Source organism: Phaseolus vulgaris, chromosome 3, assembly GCF_000499845.2.
Source record: "Phaseolus vulgaris cultivar G19833 chromosome 3, P. vulgaris v2.0, whole genome shotgun sequence".
Classification (NCBI taxonomy): domain Eukaryota; kingdom Viridiplantae; phylum Streptophyta; class Magnoliopsida; order Fabales; family Fabaceae; genus Phaseolus; species Phaseolus vulgaris.
Genome location: NC_023757.2, coordinates 1576953 through 1592824, shown reverse-complemented (window position 1 = coordinate 1592824; position 15872 = coordinate 1576953). Strand labels below are relative to the sequence as shown.

At 34.7% G+C, this 15872-nt stretch overlaps 3 protein-coding genes across 4 annotated transcripts; 1 reads left to right on the top strand and 2 right to left on the bottom strand.

Moving 5' to 3' along the window:
* The first annotated feature begins 282 nt into the window (after window positions 1–282).
* LOC137806143 (cyclin-SDS) lies at window positions 283–5770 on the top strand. Its single transcript, XM_068606113.1, has 7 exons — window positions 283–1505; window positions 1653–1820; window positions 2943–3109; window positions 3728–3856; window positions 4552–4729; window positions 5102–5146; window positions 5421–5770. The coding sequence occupies exons 1-7, from the start codon at window positions 378–380 to the stop codon at window positions 5451–5453; spliced, it is 1848 nt and encodes a 615-aa protein (XP_068462214.1). The 5' UTR covers window positions 283–377; the 3' UTR covers window positions 5454–5770.
* Window positions 5771–6246: 476 nt separating this feature from the next.
* LOC137806144 (binding partner of ACD11 1-like) lies at window positions 6247–10041 on the bottom strand. Of its 2 annotated transcripts, none has more exons than XM_068606114.1 (6): window positions 9884–10041; window positions 8841–8924; window positions 8294–8397; window positions 8138–8213; window positions 7902–7985; window positions 6247–6999 (listed from the first exon to the last, which is right to left on the bottom strand). In XM_068606114.1, the coding sequence occupies exons 1-6, from the start codon at window positions 9887–9889 to the stop codon at window positions 6424–6426; spliced, it is 930 nt and encodes a 309-aa protein (XP_068462215.1). In that variant the 5' UTR covers window positions 9890–10041; the 3' UTR covers window positions 6247–6423. The 2 variants fall into 2 exon arrangements, with proteins under 2 accessions (XP_068462215.1, XP_068462216.1); XM_068606115.1 differs by having other exon boundaries at window positions 8810–8924; window positions 9884–9996.
* A 2326-nt stretch (window positions 10042–12367) lies between these two features.
* Window positions 12368–15320, bottom strand: LOC137806142 (G-type lectin S-receptor-like serine/threonine-protein kinase At1g34300). Its single transcript, XM_068606112.1, has one exon. It carries the CDS (start codon window positions 14976–14978, stop codon window positions 12600–12602), a length of 2379 nt encoding a protein of 792 aa, XP_068462213.1. The 5' UTR covers window positions 14979–15320; the 3' UTR covers window positions 12368–12599.
* Between the last annotated feature and the right edge of the window lie 552 nt (window positions 15321–15872).

The following is a 15872-nucleotide window of genomic DNA, read 5'->3' as shown; positions in this document are numbered from 1 at the left end:
ATCATCACAAGAGGAAGTGTTCCGCAGGTTTAGTAGGAACATAAATGACAATAATATAATTAAGAATTCTTAAAATATTTTTAAATTTAATAGTAATATTTTATAAATTAAAATAATTTTCAATTAATTAAAAATATATAATAAACTTTAAAAAGGTTAAAAACGGTGTTAATATTATGCGTGTGGACGTGGTGCACGGAAAACGCATTACGTGGGACCGTACCCTATATATACCCTTCTCCCTCGTTTTCCTTCCTTCCCACAACTCCCGTAACCGTTCAAACACACTTTCCACACTCTCTTCTCTCAATCATCTCAGCAACAGCAACGATTCAACACTGCGATTTTCTCTGTGTTTTTTAGTTAACCAGACAGCAATGATAACCAGATCGAGAAAATTGAAGCGCAAGCTCGAACCGGAGCCACTTCCACTCATCGTCACCAAGAAGCTCCGGCAGAAGCTGCCTCGCCGGCCAAGGCAGAACTTCTCGCCGGTGCTTCTCGTCAGAAACTCTGGAATGAATCCTCGTTTCTCCATGGATTCCAGCTCCGGCTCCGACTTCGCTGCAGGTGAAGCTTCTTGCAACTCCAGCAGAGCTTCCATCGCCGGCAAGGGAAACGCGAACTCGAGAAATGAATCGTCGATCGATTCAAGTAGAAATCAGAGGTTAGAGAAGCGAAACGAGAACGAAGTGGAGGTGTCGGAGTCTTCGTGCGCGGACTCCAATTCGTTCGCTCGAGAACGAGGCAGAAGCTCAATTCTGAAGTTCAAAAGCGGAAGAGAATTTAAGAATCTGAGAGGAGAAGACGACGTTTCGAAAGTGTGCCTGAAATCGGATACTACTGCTGCTCTGAAGTTCAAAACCGTTAGAGAGAGTAAAAATGTAAAGGAACATGACGACGTTTCGTGCGGGAAATCAGTTATTACTTGCGAGGAACAGTTCAATTCGAAGTCCTCCAGTGACGGAAACGGAAACATGAAAATCTCTTCGGAGTCAAACGGAGACGTCGTGTCGTTTAGTTCCTTTGTTCGCGCGTCGTTTGAGGAGGAAAAGGATATCAGCAAGGAAAACAGAGCGTCGGAATGTGAATACTCTGAAGGTTCTAAAAACCTCCACGCGGAAGAGAATTGCGCGGATTTAATAGCGCAATCGATGACGAAGCAGGAATCCGAAAATGACGACCTCGCTGTCGACCTCACTTGCTCTGAGGATCTGTGTTTCTCGTATAGTGAAGACGATGACGAATCGGAATATTGTTCCAGTCAGGGAACCGTGTTCTCTGAATTTCATTCTGAGATTTTCGGTGAAAGCTCGCAGCAGGAGACTTCGGATTACTCTCCGTCGGTGTTCGCGGATTCTGGAAGCCAGTTTTCCGAGGGATCCGTCGGAGAAACTCCTTCGCCGACGTATTTGTTGTTCCTTCAGTATCGCAAGGAGTTCACGACTCTAGTTTCTACTTCTCCAGTGATAAACTCTTCTTCCAGCGACGAAGATGAAGCCAATGTAGGTTTCGCTTGCTTCGACTTCAGAATTCTAAGTTACTTATATTACTAGTTCTGTCAGGAATCTGTTTAGCCAAGCTCTTTCTAACTTTGTTATTATAATTAAGAGTTCTTATTCACGGTATATGTGTGTATTTGTGGATTTTAGTTTGTGAGATTCGAAGATTCTGATGACGAAGACAGCTACCAGATGCTGAGGAAGAGGGAGAGGAAGCAAGGTTTTGTGTCAAATTATGGTGAAAGATATTTCTCTACTACTGAATTCGGAGAGACCGTACTTGAGCAACGTTCACAAATGGTTCACTGGATCGTTGAGGTAGGTTTATCTAATTTCAACTCATTATGCTTTTACATTTGTGGTTTGATTAATTTTTTTTATATAGTTTTATAGAAAATAATATATATGCTATCAAGAATTTTACTGTTATCATAAAACTATTGCATATTCTTATTTAGTAAATATTGATGATTTCTGAATGATCAGTGAAAGAGGATAAGAAATTGTACATATAGTGATATTTCTCCAACAAATTGATGATTGAAAAAATAATCATCACTCAAATACTGAATCCTGTATAATAAAAACTATACAAATATTATAGATTATAAGATAAATATTTATTTAAATATAAAGGGTGTCTATGTGTTATTATTTTTTATTTATTAAATGGGTATAGATAATCGTGTTTTGGATTGGGTGAGAGAGACAACACGTTTGAAGAGAGTGAGTGAGAACCAAACTTGATTCGGTTAAAAGGTAATTATTCCGTACAACAAATTGTTGGAGTAGTGTGAGTGGCATCCAATTGCCTCATGACACGTGAGATTCATTAGGAAGAAGAATGCCTCGGCGAGTGCAGCGGCGTACTTTAGTAAATCCCTCAATGTCATGCATGCCTCTGATGCAATCATGCAACGCACTTTTCTCGTATTCGCGCATGTGGGTAGTTAATTCAGGGAGTATACATTTTGCTTTTACTTTGAGTGAACACCTTTCAACATATTAACACCTTTCAAATACACGTTTCATACCATAATAAACTAATATTTTATTCATTTTTACTTTATTTTTTAACTTAAAAATATTATTATATTATTATAAACAGTGTTAAATGTATATTTTTTACTATTTATGTGTCAACAAAACTTTTCTCCATAGGTAAGGAGAAATTATTTCCTTTCTGGTTAGTTTGCAAAAGATTACTTCCACCAGATTTTGCTAGTCTGGCTAACTTCACAAGTCTACCATTATTTAGAACGCTGATACTGAACACCACTAAATAATAAAATATATTTATTTGATATTATTAAAAGATAAAAACATTTATTTATTTTTTAATTTAAAATCTTAATATATATTATTATATCTGTGGAAGTTGTTGTACTTTCAATCGTGTCGAATTTGTTTAAAAGCCCTTTATCTTTTTAAATTTGGCAGCAATCTTGTCGAAAACAGCTTCGGCAAGAGACTATTTTTCTTGGCGTCAACCTACTTGACCGTTTTCTGAGCAAAGGATACTTCAAAGCCGAAAAATACCTTCAAATTGTTGGAATAGCTTGCCTCACGTTAGCGATCAGGATCGAAGAAAATCAGCAACACAACAGGTTCAATATTAAATCTTTACATTTCTCTCCCATCCTCTTAGTTATGTAATTATATTTGGGAAAACTATTATCAAGTAATGATATATTTACATTGGATACATTAATTTCATACTTAATAAATTATTATTTTATTATAATATAATATTTTATTAAAAAACATATAATAGTTATTTTTATTTTATGGCGTGTTGAATCTATATTGTTTGTATCACTTGTCTATGTCCGTTCGTGAAGTGATGGCTGGCGACGGACGTTGTGATTAAGGAAAATGAAAATATTTAGTACTTAACTTTTTAGAGTTTGAGTTTATTTGTCCTCATTATTCATTCCTTCTCAATTTAAAAGTTCCCTACATTATCCAATTTTACATAAATTCTATTTTTGTAAAACATTAGCCCTCTTAATGTTTAGGTTCAAAATTAAAATATATAAATAATTAGTAGAGTTAAAAACTCGCATGTAATATTTTGGTATTCTTTTTTTTTTTTTACATACACTTCCTTCTCCTATAACTCGGGAAAGTGATAATTAACTGAATTTAACAATTATTTATTCGATTTAAATTCATGAAAGTAATTATGCCCAACGAATAACTGAACTCCTTTGTGGGTATTACAGAGTGGGGCAAATCAGTTTCAACATAGGAAGCAATAAGTACAGTAGAGGCGAGGTGGTAGCTATGGAATGGATGGTGCAGGAGGTGCTCCAGTTTCAGTGCTTTCTGCCTACCATCTACAATTTCTTGTGGTATACTTGTAACTTCTTAATTTTACAGCACGAATATGACCTGAAATTCTGCATAAATTAAATGTTAGCTGATACTCGTTGTTTTAGGTATTCATTCAGACTTGTTTCTTTTTGGGAAACCATTTTTAATTTTAAAATGAATGGTTCAAGGAAAAACTTGCCTTCATGTCTCTAACAAGGAATGTCTTTTTGCCTTAAATACCGTGCACTATTTAAAAATGAAAAGGAAATTTTGTACTTGTAACTTAACATAGCCCCAATACGAAAACGCTTAGCGTTTTTTAGGATCAGTTACATTTTGGCTTTTTTTATTCTTGATTTAGGTTTTTGTTCTTCAAATTTTAAAAAATCCATAATTTTTGTGTAATTCTTACTATTATGTAGTTTATTTTCTTTTTTAATATTTAATTAATTAAATACTATTTTATAATCCTTAAGATAAGTAAGTTAAGTTTAGAATTCAAATTAACCAAAATATATAAAAATTATAAATTAAATCAAAATTATGAATTTTTAATATCTGTGGACAAAAATGACAATAAAAATAAAATAAACAAAGTAGCACATTAGAAATCGAAGAGAAACAAAGTTGCAATTTAACCTTTCAAAAAACTCTAGCGTGCAAGAAAATAAAGTCACTGTAACCCATTTCTGTATGATTCAGCTAAATTACACTCCACCCTTTAATTTTACAGGTTTTACCTAAAAGCAGCCAATGCTGATGCAGTCGTTGAGAAGAGGGTCAGGTATCTGGCAGTGCTGACACTGTCATCTCATGAGCAACTGTGCTACTGGCCTTCAACAGTTGCTGCAGCACTTGTAGTCCTGGCTGGTCTTGAAGTCAATCAAAGTTCATCGCTCAGAGTAATTGGGGTAACTACTATTGCATTATAGAACTTCCTCTTTATCTGAAACTTAGGTCAACAAAATAGGGGTTAAATAATACATGATACGGTTTTGCAATATCAGATCTGCTTCTTAATATTTTATAACATCATTTGAGCACATAAATTCAACAAAATTAGAATACAGTTGTATTTGTTGGTCTAGGTTTGCACTGAGATTGTGAAAACACTAATTATATAAATCTGCAGAGCTGTGCGGTGCCTTTTTCTTTCTGAATCGCTCATTATATGAATGTGAATAATTTATATCTTCTTTTAAGTTTTCTTCCTTTTTAGACACCTTCCACTAGAAAATTGAGAGTAGAATTTCATGTTTATAATTAATCTTATGATTTTGCAGATCCACGTTAGATCAAAAGATGAGAATTTGTACGAGTGCATAGAGGTAAAAGATAGTCCAATTTATTTTAAATTCTCAGTGTATTTTCTCTTCGATTTGAGGATGAAACCAGAAAAATAAAAACTTAAAATGTCCTGATGAAAAAGTGTCACTATACAATATTTATAACTAATCTAATCATTTTATTTCTTGAGCTAAGAAAAGCCTCAGACCACGATTAGAATGAAATAAACTGTTTCCTTTATTATCATTCACGTTCTCCTTTTATTGTCGGTTTTGTTAACGTATTTAACATGAAACCAATATTTACTTTCAACAGAGCCTGGAGTGGCTGTTACGCTATATAGGATAACACACTAGTTAGAGTGGAGGCATTGGCTATACAACTCAGTTTGGTGGCAACTGTTCCTAGACAAACGACTTTCTTATTCTTGGTTGATTCTTCATTAATACAAAATAAATTCCATTCGTTTCCCTGCCCGAGAGCAAGGGAGTGCTATTTTTTCCACATGTAACTATATTGATTGTTCTGTATATCGGTATAGAAGGAAAAAAAAAAATGTACACATTTTTTCAGAAGCCGTGAGAACCTTTCAACGGATAGGAAATACAGCTGTTAACTGTTAATGGCCTACAAAGATATTACAGGCTTATACAAAAGTTTATCTTGCATAATATTTGCTTCTTTCTTTCCTCTGCAGACATTACTTGGTCATTAGGAATCTTAATTATATGCATTAAAGCACCATTGTACAAAATGTCTACATTTTCTCTTGAAGCTTTTCTAAAGATAAGCATAGAGATTTTTAGTTCATGGTGAAATATTTTTGCTAGTGACCACACCAATAAATACACGTTTCACAGAAGTAACCAGCACTTCGGGTTACTATATGTTGCAGTTCAGATTCTTACCAAATCAAAAAGAGAAAACTACACTGTTTACTGTGGAGTGAAAATGAAGTAGGGACCATCAAAGAGAATTTCATTGCATCAAAACGCAACTCTAGAAGATGTGAAAAGCAAAGCTAATATACCTATTCTTTCTCTTCATTGATATTTTTTTTTACCATACTCTCATCGACCCTGTTTGTATTAAAACCCTTGCAAAAGAGTGACATAAAGGGAGAAGTGAATGAAGAGGTAACTAAAAAATAACAAATAACTTGTTGACATAAATGTTGACCATATTTAGGAACCACGTCTGCCAGACAAACTTCTACATTGCTATAACAGTCAATAAGACTTATCATTGTACAATAAACGCGCAAAACGTCTGACAATAACTATGCTAACTATGTGAGGATGTAAAGAATTGTGAGTAGTTATATAATTTCCAGCTTTCGGTCATCATATGAATTAATAGGAACTATTGCAGGACCCATGTCTGAAGCATCCTCAAAGTTTCTCTTTGCAAATTCATCAACACTCCCTTTCCTTTCACTATAGATCATCTCGTTCCTTTCCACCTCCGCCTGCTCAACCTTCTCCTTTGTCATCGTGCTGACATCGCCGGCCGCCTTGGCTATGGCCCCAAAGGCACTGGACACCCATGAAGCTCCAGTCAACACATAAGAATTGCTCATGATAACTGATCCGGCACTGCTTGCCTTCTGCTCTGCTGCAGCAATTGCAGACTTTGTCATCTCAGAAAGCTGGTACTTTTCATCCATTTCTTTCACCTTTCCATTCACAATAGCTGTTCCCATGCTCAGTTTGTCACTGAATCCCATTCTGCGATCAATGGAAGCAACTGTGGAAGAGGCATTTGAGGTCAACTGGTGGCGCTCATCAAAGGATTTTGCCTTGTTGATAGCATCCTTTCCTAGAATGAAACCCTTGGCAAGCATAGTGCTCATTACATCTTCTGCCTTCTTCACTGCATCAGCACTTTGGTTTGTCTACTTATAAGACCATTGTACAATATATATCAGATACTCACAATTTGACAGTGAAGAAATTAGAATTTCCAACCCTGTAGTGAGGGAAGAATTTGTATACAATTGCAGAAATTTTGAATCTAGACCTAACTGAAGAGCTAAAAGTTTACAGTTTATTTGACTTTAGCACCAAATATAGCATCCACAATATAGTCCTTTAAATCCAGTTATTAATCTAAGCTCATAAGAAAATCTTTTAGCATAGCATAGTTAGATATGCAAGATTCAAGTGGTAATTTGATTTTGCACTGTAATCTTCAGCCCAGAGTTGTTTTTATTGTGCCAGATAAGTTGCAGACATCATCAGCAGAAGATAATAAATCTAAGAATCTCTAGTTATCATTTTTTTTATCAGCAAAGAATAAATAAAATAAAATGAGTCACTTCACGAGTGTCACAATCCTTATATAAAAAATCTCAATACAAACTTCTTATCACCCGACCAGTTGGGATCCACCAGACATTACAACAAATCAGCCACATTAACTTGACTGCAATATTGAAGCCATAAATTTCAAAGCCCAAAGTCTATCAAGAGTAATAACAAAATGAGATAGAAATAAAACAACATACAAGTATTGAAAATCATATTTGGGACATATAGAACCACCATGTTCAGCAAAACTTCATGTATCTCACATTTTACCACATAAATAAATGTACTAGTAGCAGGCTAGCAGCACAGCCATGCATGATGGTCACATTTGCATGCAAAATAAATTACACAACATTTAAATGAGAAACCTATTTAATTAACTTCTTTATAAGCACTTGTACTAGAAGCAAATATAAAGAAAAAATAAACTAAGTTTCTCTATAGATTATAATTAGCTTATTAATCTATTGGAAAAGCTAATACTTACCGGACTTGCTGGAACAGCATCAGGGGGCAGCTGATACTTTTCTACAGGTGTGATTGTGACATATAGATCACCTATCTTTGAACCCTATAAAATGAAGATTAAGCATATGATTTATAAACCAAATCACTAAAATATCAGATTTTATGCAATTTCTATCAGTTTCAGGGATTGAATGAAAGGGTTAGTAATATAATGTGAGATTTACAAAAGGTAAAAATCATTTGCATAAAACATACTGTTAAGAGAACTGCTGTGTCTGCTCCCTGTGTATCCTTAAATGTAACATAAGCAACCTGAGTGCGGTCACTTTCCCTGTAGAGACAAGCATTCAGTGTTAGAGTTTAAACAATAACAATCATGAAAAAATGAGTAAAACATTAAAGTTCTCTTACCTTTGCATCTCAATATACCGAATATCACCTGAGAATGAAAAGAACTCTTGAATCTCCATCTTGGAAGTAACCAGTGATATGTTGCTAACCTTAACTGTTCTTATCTGTGAGAAATCAAAACAGAGTGAACTTGGAAATTTCACCAAGATGGGACTTCTCACTAATAAGATATCAACAAAGGACAGAGTATCCATTTGAATGATTAACCCTAAAAATTAACTAAGATTGTAGTAAGCCATAACAGGCAGTTTTTCAAACAAAACAAAACTGAAATAGTTCCATATTCAAGTCATTTTAGGTCCCAATTGTTATCAACTTAGAATATGAATCTCTAATAATTGTGAGGGTGTGTAGCTGATGTGTATCATAATGAAATACTTTTGGAATTTGCCAAGCTACAAAATGGTTTTGACTTTTCATTAAGTAATTTCTTTTGGAATTCCTTAACTGTATTTATCACAATCATTAAAATGCTGTTTTTTGTTAGATCATGCATTCTACAATCATAATGCTAACCAATGTTACTATGTAAAAATTTCTTCCTCACGTCTGACACATGAATAGTCCAATTTGGTATTGCTGTGGATTGTGGAAAAGCTTCAGCTCTTTGACCAGCATGGTCCAAAGTGGCCTGCACACAAATTTTTAGTTTAAGGTAGTTCTATGATGACATTCTGCAGAGTATGGAGTGCAAGAAGCAATGACATGTGCAGAAGGAGAAAATGTAAAACGATGAAGTCCAACAGAAAAAAAGTTATCCCTTTTCAATTTCTTTCCAAATAATCACGAAGATGAAAAAAAGACAGTCATATTTTAATCCCTAAAGCTGCAACAATGGAATTTAGTGAAAGCAAAGCAAGAACAGAACGGTATAATATAATTCCTAATGAGTCAATTCAATAAGTAAGCCAAGAGGAAAGGTTATACCAAGAGACAACATCAATGTGACAGCATCCACTTGAAAATAAGCAATTCAAATTCCATGAAGATTAATCATCACAAGTCTAAGCAATGGAACTTAATGACTTGACATCAACAACAACTATCAATCTCAGTCACAGAAGCGTATAAAGTGAAAATTCTTAACATTGTAAGAAATATAATCTGGAACATACAATCATACATGTTTAGGTAGACATAAGTGTGACCACTAACTAACTACCGACTCCAACAATTGTGGGGATTTCTATAGTTGTCATTTGTCCCACTAATCTGGCATTGCCCAGATAACAAATCATCCCCAAAAACATCAATTCAACATCAAGGTTTGATCTTTTCTGGAGGGCCAAAAAAACACCAAAACCACTTCCACTAGATCCAAAAGGGTCATTAGGAAACATTGCAGATCCAAAATTCCAAACTAGTACTTCTTATATTCATCAGAACTGCGACATCTAAACCACCACTACAAGGTTGCATTGCATCACTGAATACATAAACATGAATCAAAATAACGGCATAGTCCCCACTTGGCATGAAACAAAGACAATGAAATGCAGAAGGAGACATGAAGAAAGAAGAAACCCAGATAGGATCTGAAACGAAGTGGATCTGGGAAAAAGGGGATTGTGGATAGGTTTAGGGACTCACCGACATCTGGGATGGTAGAATGATGTGTTTGTCAGAAGCAGCGTTGGAAAGAGGCAACTTTTGAATGAGAATTGAGGTTGTTAGTTCGTTGGTTAGGTTGTGATGTAATGTAATGAATGAGTCATCATGTGACTGTTATTTGGTTTCATATGATTGATTGTGAGTGGTTGCTGTGTGGTTTTGCAGCTCATGCCAAATGTAATAAACCCAATTTTGTTAGTCAAACAAACTCAATTTAATTACTAAGTTTTTTACATTAAACTTGATCTATTTTATATGTCAAATATTTATCAACAAATACATTATAAACCACTTCAAAATAAACCTTAATAATTGAGTTATCTTTTATTGTTATATTTCTAATTCTATTATCTCATCTTCAACAAAGTTTATTACATAAACTTTTATTATGTCATTAAATCTAAATGATATTCAAATCTCTTTTGGATATATATTTGAGTTAATAAAGAGTAGTTTAGTGTGTTATATAATTAAATTAAATAATAAGAAATATTTATAAATATATATATATATATATATATATATATATTCGCACATTTGGAGAATATTATAACATTTTTTTAGAATTACTTTTATATAAAAATACAAACATCATCGACCACATATGTTATATTATTGTTTTAGAGTAATTTATAATACTTACTTTTTTTCAATATTCTTATTAAATTTTCATGATAATTTTTTTTAATTTAAAATTTATGTTAACTTTAATTTATATTTTAGAAAAGTTATTTTGTATACTAATTTATTTTATAAGTGATTTTAGAAATTTATTATGTTACATCAATTAAATTTATTACAAATTTTCACTCACTTTTTTTAATCCAAACACTTTATTCTCTTATTTCCTTTTTTACTCTTTCTTCAATTCAAACAAAGTATTAAACTTCACATCAATACTTGAGCAATAAAACATGATCATATATTCAAATAAGTTTTAGAAATATCAAACAGACACTCGCCTCAATACTCGCAGTTGTCTTACACAATAGTTGTGATGCATCAATCTTGGAAGTTCAATCCACGATTGATGATCCTTTATAGTATCGTGATAGTGGGACTAGATCATGTTACTAAAGATCCATTTGTCTTCTCCATGAAACAACTCTATCAAGACATTAATATTATCAAAATGGAAAATGGTTAAGGTACACCTATCTCTCATGTTGGTTTAACAAAAATAAATTATTATTATTTTTTTAATTATGCGTATTTATTTTTACTTTGAAGATGCCAAAGTGAAAAAGGGAAAAACAGATTATACTAATGACTTTTTTACAGGATTGAAATGAGTGACAACTACATTTAACTTTTTATGAAATTAATTTTTTCACTAAATAGAAATTATGAAACCAATTTGGAATTTGTGTTGAATTTTCACAACATCTTTGATATTGAAATGTAGTATATATTTGTAGCTTTTTGTTGAATATCAATTATATCTTTAATTGTATAATTGTCTATGTTTTAATACTTCAAAATTACAATGATTTTCTTAAGTTCATTTTGATGTCAATGGATGAATTTTGCAGATGGGTCATAACCATAATTCTTTGCAAAATGGAAGGAAAATGGATTGGCTTTTTGGAGCCGTTTTGAAGAACAACTTTGAATGTTGTGAAGATCAAATACATAAGGTTTAATGATAAAAATATGTTCTGCATAGATTGTAAAGTTGACTTGTGTTCATATAAACATATTTTTATTAGAATATTGTGCATCACTCTACATTTCAGAAGTATTTTGATGGCTCAAGTATTCAGGTTATCTCTTATTTATAACGTTTGAGAAATCTCTTATCGTTTACCACCAACTGTCATAGAATAAAAATAATTGTCTTGATATTCTTCTCTATCAATCCACAAGTTATCACTTAGTCAAGACACTACTTTGTCACTAAAGCAATCAGGAAGTCGCTTAAGCGATAACACTCAAACATATAATCATTGCATATTGTTTGAATAGTAGATCATCGCTCGAGCGATATAAGCCCAAAAATACAACATTTTAATTTCAATAGTAGAAAATACTATAATAATTCATATATCGTGTTTAAACTATCACATAATACTAATTACACTTAAAAAAATGATTGTATCCTTAGTTAAATTTTTATATCCTACCTTAATTTTCCAACAACTATACACAAATTATTTGATCTAAGTAAGAGTTAAAGTCTCATATTGAACTGAAATAGACAGAAAAAGTAAGGATCCACAAATCTTTTTGCTTTAATATTTTAGATTGAAGATAATGTTAAATTCTCTTACATGAGTTTACTCATGACTTACGTTCTAAATCTCACTATTGTCCCCTCTGAGAAACATCCAACTGTGATAATCTTTTTGAATAATTTAAAAAAAAAATTAACCATTTTAAATAATATCTGTAATATATCTTCATGGAAATTTTCCTACATAAAAAAATTACATTCATGTAAAAAAAAAGGAAATATCCATACCCTTTATCACCCAATTGATCTTACATTAATTGTTAAAAATATTGAGCACACATGCTATCATAGAAGAGATACTATTTAGCAAAAGGTATGGAGATACACAAGGAAGCCTTGGGAAGAAAGAATTAAACAAAAGAGAGACTTCTCATCACATCACATTACACAACAAAAAGAGGAGTTGCTACTCTCTTTTTGAAAACTTATTCTATGACCTTTTTTTCAAAAGAAAGAATGAACCTACTCTTCCACCCCAAGGAAGAAAACAGTGGGCTTCTTGGGCTCAAGGATCTCCACAGTCCCTTCCAACATCTTGGCCACCTTGCCCATAGTGGGCCTCAACACAGGCTTTTCTTGTAGACACCACATGGCAGTCTTGACCATCCTATTAACCATGTCAAAGTGGGCCCTGCTATCATAATCATTCCTAATCTGTCTATCTAAAATCTCCTCCACTCTCATCTCCTTGAACTTATCAAAAGCCCAACCTGGGAAGTACCACTCTTCACTCCTAAGCACAGAGTCTTGGATCTCAAAGTTCCTAATTCCACTCACAAGCTCCAAAAGCACCATGCCAAAACTATAAACATCAGCTTTTGAAGTGATTGGTTCAGCAGAATTGACCCATTCAGGGGCCATGTACCCTGGTGTTCCCCTCCTCCTTGACATGGTCACCATGTCCTCCTTTTTCCTCAACTTGGCCAGCCCAAAATCTGATATCTTGGGGCAAAAATCATCACCCAGTAAAATGTTCTCAGGCTTGATGTCACAGTGCAAAACCCACTCCAAACACTCTTCATGTAAATAGGCAATAGCCCTTGCCACACCAAGGGCTATTCTGTACCTCATGTTCCAATCCAAGGTTGGTTTTTGTTGTGGGGTGTTTGGACTTGATTGGTCTTTGAGGTGTTTGTCATTGTTACTGTGAGACTTGTTGACCCTGAAGAGGTACTTGTCCATTGAGCCACATGGGATGTGTTCATAGACTAGGATCCTTTGGCCCTTCTCAGCACAGAAACCCCAAAGCCTCACCAAGTTGAGGTGGTGCATTCTGGCAATGATTGTGACTTCTGCCCAAAACTCAGCATCTCCACCTGTGACATTCTTGAGGCACTTCACTGCCACCACCCTGTGGTCTGGCAACTCACCTTTGTAGACATCTCCAAAGCCTCCTTTGCCTATGAGATTGGAGAAGTCATTGGTGGCAGCCTTGATTTCTGAGTAGGTGAACCTCTTGGGACCCCCGGCAGGGAGAAGCTCCAGGCCTAGTGTGGTGGCCATGTCCCTATACTTGATGTACCTCTTGAGGAAGGACCAGAAGAAGGCCACCCCAGCTATGAGTTCTGCAGCAAAAAGTGTGCATATTATGGCAATGTTTCTGGCAGTGGTGTTTGAGTCCTTTGGAGGCAGTGGCAGGCTCAAGTTCACTGGGCATGTGGTTTGCATCACCTCAGTGAGGCCAATGAAGTTGGATGGTGTTGACTCAGATTTATCAACTTTGAGAAAAAAGGCGGCTTCAGTGCCTGGTGACCAGTACCCAAATTGAAGGTTTGTCCCAGTCAACCACACACAGTAGCCAGTTCCATCATATTTGAACCCAAAACCAAGACAAGTTTTATCTGTTGAGCAACCGGACTCACAGATTGTAAAGTTCCCAGCTTTAATTTCTGTCAAACTGCCATCACTGGTGTAGTTCACATAGTCCAACCTCACAAATTTGGTGTCTTGTGAAAGAGACTTTTTCCTTGTGCAACCCTCTTCAGATCCACCTTGGTTTGGGTTGAACCCAGATGGGCAAACACAATGAGTAGAACTGTTCAAATCCTCTCCAGGCACACAAATTGCATTAGACCCACATTTGCCCTTGATCCTGCACATCTCCCATAACCCTTTCCAAACCTCAACCCACTTGTTATTCTGCTCAGGGTAGAAGCTATAGATCCTCAGATTCCCATCATCATCAAGGACCACTTTCCTCAATCTGGGGTCTCCATAATCTGAAGTGAGAAAAGAGTTACCTACCATGCTCATTTTCCCTGCATCATCCATGCCCACCAAGGGATTTGGGGTGCCATAGTATTGATCAGCAGTGGAGTTGAGGACCAGAAACTGAGACTTGATGAACCTGAATTTCCCATTGCTGGAGAGAAGCTCAATCCCTGTGAAGTTCTGGTTGGGCAAAATGGTGTTGGTGGGGTTCCTGAAGCTGCTCCAGTTCCCAAAAACCAAGTTTCCATTGTTCTCAAGAACAAGTTGGGAAGCATTAGTATTGGCAGTATCCTGAAAGGGTGAACCATTGAGGAGAAGTTCAAATTCTGAGGTGATGACAAGAGAGCCAGAACTGTTGACCCGGGTGGTGTCACTCCACACAATACCTTTGGCATTAGGGACTTGAGAAAACCAAATGGAAAAGGTGAAGAGGGTGGTGTTTGGTAGGGGAAAGAAGCCTGCAGTGAAGTTTTTGTTGGTAGAGATAAGGGTTCTGTTCTGAGATGGTTGCCATGGGGAGTGTGAGGTGTTGAAGGATGAGAATTGTTGTTGGGAGAAAGAGGGTTGAAGATTGAAGAGGAGGAAGAAGAAGAGGGTGAGGAGGAAGAAGGAAGGGGTGGAGAGAGGCATGGTTTGGTCAACTATTGTGCAGTGAATGAAATGCAAACATTTGTGGTTGGTTTGGTTAAATTGAAGAATCAGTGGCGGCTATCATATTTGAGCGTGTAGACTTAGAACATTGACTTGACTCTCTTCTGTTCTATGCTTTTATCAGATTATGTCATTGCTTCATCCTCATTTTTGGGGTAAAACTTTCTCATCTTATTTTAAGCAACCATCACTTTGTAACCAAAAATCAAAAACTTCATTAAAAACTTGAGAGAGCAAGAACAGAAAAAGAACACTAATTATTTGATGGCCCTCTAATAACAACTTGCATTTGAACATCTTGAATATTCCTATTTCTGCTACCACTTGCATTTGAACATCTTCAAACAAATAAATAAACATATTTCTGCCACCACTTGCATAATTTTATTACATTCCTCAGTTTTATCTACCATTTATTTTGTTGCAAAATGTTATGAAAACCAGAATCTATGTACTGCGGCTATATTTGACTGATTTTGGAGTCACTCCAATTGGGTTCAACTTTCACATCTGAAGTGTTCAACTGTAATGTTTGAAAGAGGAAAGTTGTGTTAAATAAACAACCTTATATATGTCAGAAAAAGAACCAAAAACTAGTCTCTGTTCATACATGGAATCAAACAAATAATATAAACAATATGTTTAGTTACAGTTTATTCGTACAAAGTAAATAATAATAAACTGATTTTTTTTTTTATAATTCTGTACATAATAATAACAATAACAGAAAAAAATACATCATTAATTTAATTTAGAATAATTAAATTTATAAATTACAATCATCCTCTAACCCTACGATTAAATCCACCCTCTAAAATCAGTGGTTATTAGAAGGGGTGTTATTTTTTAATTGACCAATAATATTCTTTTCAA

Coding starts and splice junctions, on each gene's coding strand:
- LOC137806142 (XM_068606112.1), bottom strand. CDS start 14,978: ATGCCTCTCTCCACCCCTTCCTTCTTCCTCCTCACCCTCTTCTTCTTC.
- LOC137806144 (XM_068606114.1), bottom strand. Junction 8,398..8,840: donor GGACTATTCATGTGTCAGAC/GTGAGGAAGAAA, acceptor GATTTCTCACAG/ATAAGAACAGTTAAGGTTAG. Junction 8,214..8,293: donor CGGTATATTGAGATGCAAAG/GTAAGAGAACTT, acceptor TTGTCTCTACAG/GGAAAGTGACCGCACTCAGG.
- LOC137806143 (XM_068606113.1), top strand. CDS start 378: ATGATAACCAGATCGAGAAAATTGAAGCGCAAGCTCGAACCGGAGCCA. Junction 1,821..2,942: donor TGGTTCACTGGATCGTTGAG/GTAGGTTTATCT, acceptor TAAATTTGGCAG/CAATCTTGTCGAAAACAGCT. Junction 3,857..4,551: donor ACCATCTACAATTTCTTGTG/GTATACTTGTAA, acceptor TTAATTTTACAG/GTTTTACCTAAAAGCAGCCA.